Source organism: Aquarana catesbeiana, linkage group LG02 (assembly GCF_042186555.1).
Source record: "Aquarana catesbeiana isolate 2022-GZ linkage group LG02, ASM4218655v1, whole genome shotgun sequence".
NCBI classification, from domain to species: Eukaryota; Metazoa; Chordata; class Amphibia; order Anura; family Ranidae; genus Aquarana; species Aquarana catesbeiana.
In genome coordinates, this window is record NC_133325.1 from 683,745,017 (window position 1) to 683,754,810 (window position 9,794).

A 9,794-nucleotide genomic window follows, 5' to 3' on the forward strand; every position below is an offset into this window, starting at 1 on the left:
TACCACTGAAGATTGTACATGTGGTCTCTATATGATCTGCTCACTTGGAGGAAAACTGTGTTTTACTTTTAACTATAATGTCCAGGATTAATAAAGACAAGCAGAATATTAGCCACAATGATGTGAAAAAAAAAGAGACGGACAAATTTTGATTTTCAAAGTTGATACGACTTCTCTTAAGATAAATTTCGCTGAAGTGGCCAAAAAAAAAAAAAAAGAGAAAAAAAAAAGTTGTTGTAAAGGCAAAAGGTTTTTATATTTTCATGCATTCTATGCATGAAGGTGAAAAACCTTCTGTGTGCAGCAGCCCCCCTCCCTCTAGCCCCCCTAATACTTACCTGAGCCCCCTCTCAATCCAGCGATGTCCACAAGAGCCTTGCCTCTCCGAGGACTCACACTCCTGATTAGCTTTTGGCAGCAGCAGGAGCCATTGCTCTGTGCAAAACCACTGCACGGAGCAGGTAAGTATAAAATGTTTGTTATTTTTAAAAAAACAAACTAGACTTTAATATCGCTTTAAGATGTATGTCAAGTGAAATCATTTTTTTTCTTGTCAGATTTTTACTGCTATCCAGAAATTCGAGAGATTAGCTCTCACTTTTTGTCACAGTTGCCAGGAAGGAACCTAGGTAAAAACTGCCACAGGGGCACCGACAGAAGTAAAAATCTGACAGGGTTCCAGATGTTGCCAAAAAAATATTATTTCTGTCTGTTTTGAAATCGTTATCACTAAAACAGGAAGTATGGGTAAATCTTTCCAAGGAAGTCCTGACATGCATTGTAGTCCTTCTCTACTCCATCCCAAAAAATATATATAGTTAGTCTGAACATAAACTTTACCACTATTATGAACTATTTATGTACCTGAGATATTGAAAGGTTTGTTGCTAACATATTTGAATTTTTCCTCCAGGAGCTGCAGAGTTGTACCCATGTAATCAGCTGCACGAATATAGTTCCTGCTTCCTGCTACAGGTTGCTTGAAGTAGGCCATGAGGTCACGAGCATCCACATTCTTCGTTCTCAAGCGTTCCTTCAAGCTTAGCAACAGAGGAAAAAATAATAGTTTGCTGTTATTTCACAATGCAATTCATTGACAACAGTTGTTGAAAATGGTAGCACATGCCTGAGTTTAAACAGTATAGTGCTGTTTGGTAATATTTTTGGTTATTTGCAGGATCATATTTAGAAACATTGTGCCATAGGAACAATTATATTTGGCACCATATAAAATTGTCTCCAACCATGTTGTCACCCACCTTATTACATTGTTATTATTACATGTAGTGTTACCATACTCCATCATTCTACAGCCCACAGAAAACAGGGGGTGCTACATTTTGCTTGAACTATAAAGTCTCTTATGCCCTCCTCTGTTGAAGACATATTAATGAGCTTACCCTTTGAGCTAATTTAATTTTGGATAGAGTAAGGGAAGGTTATAACCCTGTCAATTGTTTTGCTATTTGTGTCCCATTGTGGAGATTTTCCCTCCAAAGTGAGACAATCCCTGGTTGTCACTAGTGTCATTGGAACTAGTGTCCCCATTGGAAGATTTGCCCTCTATTCCTGTTTTAGGAACAACCCAAAATGTGAGATTTTTAGAGATAATAGTAAACGGGACAAACAGAGTGTGACTCTCCCTAACAGGGGCACAGACAGGAATAAATACCTGACAGATCTTCCAATCCCTCTTTATTGTATCCAAAAAAATAAATAAATAAAGATTTTGTCTTCTAGTTGTACTTGTAAGGCTATAGGGGGTGGGAGAAGTTGGAAAAAACAGGCAGTTGTTCCACATTTTTACTGCCTTCCAACCTCCCACCTGCAAATGTATATGGTGGCCAGTGGGAGGAGGACACATTGTGGTGGCCCTTCACTTTGTGCTGGTAACGCATTGAAGTCAGTGGGAATGAGCTACAGCCAAGTGCCAAATACATCTGCTCTATTCAAAATGAAAAAGTTTTAGCTTTAGATATAAAGTACTTTAATAGGGAGTCTTAAAGTGGAACTTTACCCGTAACAACTTGATATAAAATAATGTTTTATAGCAAGAAACATACATTCCACAATAATAATTATGCTACAAAAATGAATGAGTGTGTCCTGTAAATTGCCTCCAGAATTGCTCCTGTTCCTTCTTGCTGGAGGCCTCCATTTTGCCGAAGCCCAGAGCCACTAAGCAGTAGTAAAACTTTAGGCTGTCAGGAGATCGGCCTCTAATAGCTCAAATTTTCGGCACAGTGCCAAAAATGGAGAGCAACTGAGCATGTGCAGAGCAGGGTGGGACAGTGGGGTTGATTTACTAAAATTGGAGAGTGCAAAATCTGGTGTAGCTAGCTGTGCATGGTAGCCAATCAGCTTCTAACTTCAGCTTGTTCAATTAAAGGGGTTGTAAACCTACGTGTTTTTTCACCTTAATGCATCCTATGCATTAAGGTAAAAAACACCTGGCAGTGACCAGCCCCCCAGTTTTACTTACCTGAGCCTTAGAACTTGACCCATGGGAATGTGCTGTCTCTCTGCCCGGAGTTCTCGGCTCTTGATTGGATAGATTAATAGCGCAGCCATTGGCTCCCGCTGCTGTCAAACAAATGCAATGACACGGCCCCAAGGGGCTGAATGCTGGACTCGGTAGCGCGCCCGCAAGGTAACCCCCAGGGAGAGCGCTTCTCCCATGGGGTTATCTGATGTGGGGAGAAGCCGCCGAGGGACCCCAGAAGAGGATGTTCGGAGCCACTCTGTGCAAAACGAGCTGCACAGTGGAGGTATGTATGACATGTTTGATTTTTTTTTTTTTTAAAGGAACCCTTACAATTACTTTAAGCTTTGACAAAAATGCCTGAAACCTGATTGTTTTTTTAGCAGAGCTGCACCAGATTTTGCACTCTCAAGTTTTAGCAAATCAAGCCCAGTGTATTACTGGACTTTAAACAGTATAGGAACTCATTTTTAATGTTTTACATAGCTATACCTGCAAAAGGGGTCAGCCTTAAAGGATCTATCAGGACTTAATTTTCTGACTAAAGTTCCATTTTAAATGATAATAATATACATTTTTTTTGGTAGAGTTAGTAAGAGTCAGAACCCCCCCCCCCCCCCCCATTTACTGGACTGGTGACACCAGCACAAGAAATCATATGGTGCAGGTGTCATCAAGACAGGGGGGAACAAAGAAACATATAGCGGCTAAGAGAACTTATATTGGAGATGTGGAAACTCAACAGCCAAGGTTGGGATACAACCAGTATAAAGCCAAATCACAGAGATTAATTTATAAAATCCAATCCGCCATCAAATCATATGGATATTATTTAACACTAGTCCAGTACTGACAGGCATTTGGCTCTTCTACATAACCAATGCCACTAAATCATATATGTGATATGGGAACTGGAGGTTGATGTAGTTTTCCTTCCACATAGCAAAGGTTCACTCACAGCCAGTTTTTACATTGTGACTGCTAATGAATGATTCCCCAGTACAGAATCACTACAGTGGTGACTGGACTGCAAGATCACAAGAGACCATGTTGTCATTGGTACAGTAATTACTTTATTCATTTAATAGGAAGGAATAACCTTGCAATTTCACCCAGGTATAGGCCCTGTGGCAGACTGAACAAAATTATATTTCCTAAGTGGTTAGGGAATTGCTTTGAAATACCTGAGTAGTCTTAAGTTCTATATATTCAAATAAATGTAACGATTCTTACATTAAGCGTGTGTTTTTATATGCCGTGTCCACCAGATGCTTAGCTTCTTTTGCACAATTTGCAATAAGATCATCGTCCAATTCCTCGACTCCATCTACAAAAATCAACATACATTAACCCTAAAATGCATAACCACATATTGAAAAGGGCACTGTATGGAAAGGCTTTGTTAGAGGGCTTACCTTAAGTAACATTTTGATGTAATGGATTTAGTTACACAGCAAACAATTCAGTCACGACTGCTAAATAATTATGTGTTGTGCTTGACCAAGCAAGCATTCTGGTATAGATCATTGTGCTTTATTCAATTTCTTATACAATTTTTCATGTAGATTCTTTACATTTTTCCCCCAGAAAAGACAGCATGAGGTTGAAGGAAATGGACAGACTGATATTTGAAACATAGAAGAGTGTTTCTCAGGTGTTCTTAACAGGTTTTTGTTATCAGGATACGCTTCAAATGAAACATTTCTGGTAGTTACTCAATCACTGAATCCTGAAGGAAAAACTAAAAACATGACCTGCTGAGGTTACCCGAGGACTGATTTGACAAATACCGTAAGACTCCTTTCACAATATCAGTGTTATTTATTCATTTTTCTTTCAATTTTTATGACGACTTTAAATGACATTGTTTGGCTGGCAGTTATCGTGCAGCCCTATGTCGTCTGCCTAATTCTGCATGCAGTGTTAAAATTGCTGCATAGCAGTCATGACAATGTGTAATCCTTCAAGCTGCCTGTAAGTGTACTTGTAAGTGGGCTGTTGGGGGGGGGGGGGGGGGGAGCAGTAGAAACTGGATTAATTGCCTAAATCTAATGCCGCGTACACACGGTCGGACTTTTCGTCTACAAAAGTCCGACAGCCTGTCCGACAGACTTCCGACGTACCTTCGGCGGACTTGCGGCAGACTTTCTTACGAACGGACTTGCCTACACACGACCACACAAAAGTCCGACGGATTCGTACGTGATGACGTACACCGGACTAAAATAAGGAAGTTCATAGCCAGTAGCCAATAGCTGCCCTAGCATGGGTTTTTGTCCGTCGGACTAGCATACAGACGAGCGGACTTCGGGGTCCGTCGTACTTACGACGTAAAGATTTGAAGCATGCTTCAAATCTAAAGTCCGTCGGATTTTAGGCTAAAAAAGTCCGTTGAAAGTCCGGAGAAGCCCACACACGATCGGATTACCAGCCAGCTTTAGTCCGTCAGCGTCCGTTGGACTTTTGTAGACGAAAAGTCCGACCGTGTGTACGCGGCATAAGTGTAAGAGTAGCAGGGATTTTTATGGTGCTACTCTTCCACTTAGATTTACCTTTTATTTTGGGATGAGGTGCCATTTGATTGGGTGTTTCACCACTAATCAGACCAATTTTGTGCTTTTGGATTAATTGCCTGTTTTTACCACCCACTGTCTGCCCACGTAAAAGGAGCCTTATGCCCTGTACACACGGATTTTCCGACGGAAAATGTTCGATGGGAGCTTGTTGTTGGAAATTCCGACCGTACGTAGGCTCCATCGGACATTTTCCATCAGAATTTTTGTCACACAAAATTTGAGATCTAAATCTCAAATTTTCCGACAACAAAATCCATAAATTCTGATCGTGTGTACACAATTCCGACGCACAAAGTTCCACGCATGCTCGGAATCAAGCAGAAGAGCCACACTGGCTATTGGACTTCCTATTTCTCGGCCCGTTGTACGTGTTATCTGTCACCGCGTTCTTGACGTTCTGAATTTTCGACAAGATTTGTGTGACCGTGTGTATGCAAGACAAGTTTGAGCCAACATGCGTCGGAAAAAATCCATGGATTTTGTTGTCGGAATTTCCGATTGTGTGTACGAGGCATTAGAGTATGAGCAGACAATACAAACTGAATCTAAAGGTGAGACTAAGAACTGGTGGTACACAATTTTTGTGCCAAGAACACAAATGTAGTGACGTACTACGAGGAATTTCAGCTCTTGAGCGCCACCCTTTGGGCGCCTTCTGCTAATTTCGTGTTTGGTGAGCATTGATTCCGAGCATGCGTGTTTGTACTTTCGACTTTTGTGTGACGGATTTGTGCACTGACCATATGAATATCTGACGTCAAACCGTTGTCCGCCGAAAATTTACTAGCCTGCCATCCAACATTTGTTGGCCAAAAATTGGACAATCAATTCTCCCATGCCCACATAAAGCGTGGATGGAGAACCCTTCACTTGCGACTATTGTATTCAGTAACCACAGCACCCATCATCTGATAGAATGCAGTCACTGTTCAACCAATAATTTTCAGTTGACTTTTGTCCAGCCAGGTGATGTCAAGCGGGTCACCTACAGCTCTAACTTGTTGATTCCACAGGAATCAGTTGACAGTCAATCCACAAGGCTAGCTTTAATCCAGCCTAATATTTAGGGCTCATTCACATGCATGAAAACTGATGGGAAAACTACACAGATTTCACTTGCAGAAACATCAGTTCACATCAGTTTTCATGAACGTTTCAGTGAGTTTTTTGCACGTTGACATCAGTTTGCGTTCGTTATGTGCCCTGTTCACACCAATGTTAAAGTCATGTCAGTTTTATTTCCTGTGCAAAAAAACTGCATACACATTGCAGATTCCTGCGCAGAAACAATCCGTACGTGATACCAGTGTTGTGGTGTGAACAGGGCACATATAGAACAATTTGTTTTTTTGTGTCCCTGAAGAAGGCATGCAAAAAAAAAAGAACATCTCTGCACCATGGTGTGAACGAGGCCTAAAAGTGATCCTGGACCCATTATAAATGTAAAAAAAATAACTGTCCTGCTTTTTAGTACCTGTTTGTGCTTTTTCATATGTAATCCTGCTTTAATACAGGAACTTGACTACATGGCTAATGTCCATCAACTGCCACCCCCTTGTGTAATGAGAGTAGCCTTTCTGAACCCAGATGCACTGGAAGAACAGTTAACAGGACTTGGAGTCTTTTTTTTTTTTTTTTTACTAGTTAGGCCACATGCACACTGTATGCTCTTGATGTTTTTTCTCCTACAGGGGTTAAGTAGGCCCAAAAACAGGGTAAAAAAGCTGTGTTTTGCATGGGCGTTAATATACTTTAATGCTCGCTAATGCGCATTAGCGAGCGTTTCCGCGTCTGGCGTTAATACATTCTATTGGACACAATTCTGGTCATTAGAATAGATTAAAGTGGGAAGGCGGGAATTTGCCTTGAGTTAATGAGCATTAACGCGTGTGAAGGAGCTTTTAAGCTTTTTTATCCTCAAAATCTGGGGAATCTGGGAATATAAAATCTAAGCCTCTTTCACAATTACAAGCAAAGTACAAGCAAAGTATTTTTGAGCATATGCTATGAAGGACAAAGGTAAAATTGTCCTATGTATTAATAGTAGCTACTTTCACACTGGGGCGGGCGGGCCCCGGCGGTAAAGCGGCGCTATTTTTAGCGCCACTTTACCATCATTTTAGAGGCGCTACTTGGCCGCTAGCGGGGCGGTTTTAACCCCTGCTAGCGGTTTGGCGGCGCTGCCCCATTGTTTTCAATAGGTAGAGGCGCTTTAGGAGTGGTGAATAGACCACTCCTACAGCGCTGCAAAGATGCATCTTTCAGAACTTTTTTGACCGTCCTGCAAGCGCACCGATCCAGTGTGAAAGCCGTCGGGCTTTCACACCGGAGACACAGGAGAGGCTTTTTACAGGCGCTACACAGGCGCTATTTTTAGCGCTGTAGCATCTGTAAAGCGACTCAGTGTGAAAGTAGCCTTAATATATTACTTTATCTAAGACATAGATATGTTTACATTGAAAAACATTTGGTGATATACTTTAGTGGGTAGAAAAAGATAACATCTAATTTAAGCCTCTTCCGCAAAGTATTTTTGAACATATGCTATGAAGGACAAAAGTATAATTGTCCTTCGTATTAATAGTGATCTTAAATATATTACTTTATCTAAGACATAGATTTGTTTACAGTGAAAAACTTTTGTTTTTTTAGTTTCTTCCTTTTTTATATTTTTAAAAGATCACTATTTTTTAGTACCATGTGAATGATAATTGTATAAAATGTTTTTGTTTTTTTAAAAGTCTGACAAATAAATTTACAGATGTGATATACTATATCGGGTAGAAAAAAATAACATATTTTACCATAATATGATGATTTACTTGTAGTTATTATTCCAGAGAGCAGCAAGAACCAAATACTGGAGCACAGGGGTGACATTCTATAAGACCCAAATGAAAGAAAAAACATTATACCATCAAACATCATCATGTCAAGTTCAGTGATTAGAGAAGCTGAGCATTACTCACCTTGCTGGCTTATGTCACTCTGGAGGTAGTTCCCTCATCTGTATTTATAACCAAGATTTGGATGGACCAGTGCAGAGGAGGACACCCAGTAGGAGGCTGCAAAGTTGTGACACGGGAAACATCTGTACATTTTCATCACAAACCACCATTCCGAAAAAAAAAGTTTAACAGTAGACAAAGGCAATTTACGGAGGAATGTAGAAAAAAAATGCAACAAGAATAAAAATATGAACATGGATTCTAAAATACGAGCAGAGAAAATATATTTGAAGAACCTGTGTAGGTTTTTATAAAGGACCAGTCCATCTAAAAGTATTTTAGTCATAAATGCAACTTGATGGGCAGTATAAGTCCCTAGCTTCTTATATGTCTTGGATACTCAAACAGTAAAATCTTTCTGCCATAATTACCAAATATATTTCTGTTCACCTAAGGGCTCTTTCACACAGATGGACCGATCTGGTCCACCTGTCCGTTTTTTAGGCGAACCCAGCGATCGACCCATCTATTGCCCATGTAGCGGTGGATGTAAACAGACATGTGTCCGTTAACACCCACTGACATCTAATCCTATCCTACCTGCTAAAGTCAGATGAATGGGGGATCTGTTCCCCATCTCTCTGCCAGATCAGATGACAGGCGGTCCATTTACATCCGACCGCCCATAGAGTAAAGTGGGCTGTGTCTGTGTCTGCTCTGCAAAAGCAGAGCGGACACGGACTTGTTATCTACCTGCTCAGCTGGGATCAGCAGACAGATCTCCCGTGGGGCAAGCGAATCCGCTGGTGGAGTCCATCCCTGTGAATTAGCCTTAAGACTTTCGTGTTTCCTCAACCTTTGCATAGTCCAACCTTTTCTGCTATATTTTACATAACATACATATACTGTGTTTTATATATATATATATATATATATATATATACACACACACACACACACACACACACACAGTATCTCACAAAAGTGAGTACACCCCTCACATTTTTGTAAATATTTTATTATATCTTTTCATGTGACAACACTGAAGAAATGACACTTTGCTACAATGTAAAATAGTGAGTGCACAGCTTGTATAACAGTGTACATTTGCTGTCCCCTCAAAATAACTCAACACAAAGCCATTAATGTCTAAACCGCTGGCAACAAAAGTGAGTACACCCCTAAGTGAAAATGTCCAAACTGGGCCCAATTAGCCATTTTCCCCTCCCCAGTGTCATGTGACTCATTAGTGTTAGGTGTAAATGGGGACCAGGTGTGTTAAATTTGGTGTCATCGCTCTCACGCTCTCATACTGGTCAACATGGCACCTCATGGCAAATAACTTTCTGAGGATCTGAAAAAATGAATTGTTGCTCTGCATAAAGATGGCCTAGACTATAAGATTGCCAAGATGAGGAATCTAAGGTGCAGCACAGACCATACAGCAGTTTAACAGGACAGGTTCCACTCAGAACAGGCCTCTCCAAAGAAGTTGAGTGCACGTGCTCAAGCGTCATATCCAGAGGTTGTCTTTAGGAAATAGACGTATGAGTGCTGCCAGCATTGCTGCAGAGGTTGAAGGGGTGGGGGGGTCAGCCTTCAGTCAGTGCTCGGACCATACGCCGCACACTGCATCAAATTGGTCAAATTGGTCTGCATGGCTGTCGTCCCAGAAGGAAGCCTCTTCTAAAGATGATGCACAAGAAAGCCCACAAACAGTTTGCTGAAGACAAGCAGACTAAGGACATGGATTACTAGAACCATGTCCTGTGGTCTGATGAGACCAAG

The 9,794-nt window shown here is 41.0% G+C and overlaps 1 protein-coding gene across 1 annotated transcript in view; it reads right to left on the minus strand.

Annotated features, from left to right (window-relative positions):
* LOC141129025 (myeloperoxidase-like) overlaps positions 1-8,106 on the minus strand; it is a 42,208-nt gene extending 34,102 nt beyond the window's left edge. The window contains exons 1-4 of the mRNA XM_073616749.1: positions 8,028-8,106; positions 7,863-7,939; positions 3,716-3,809; positions 865-1,040 (exon numbers count right to left, since the gene is read on the minus strand). Of these exons, the coding sequence (XP_073472850.1) occupies positions 865-1,040; positions 3,716-3,809; positions 7,863-7,938 (346 nt within the window). The 5' untranslated portion in view covers position 7,939; positions 8,028-8,106. The remainder of the gene's footprint in view (positions 1-864; positions 1,041-3,715; positions 3,810-7,862; positions 7,940-8,027) is intronic.
* Positions 8,107-9,794: the final 1,688 nt, after the last annotated feature.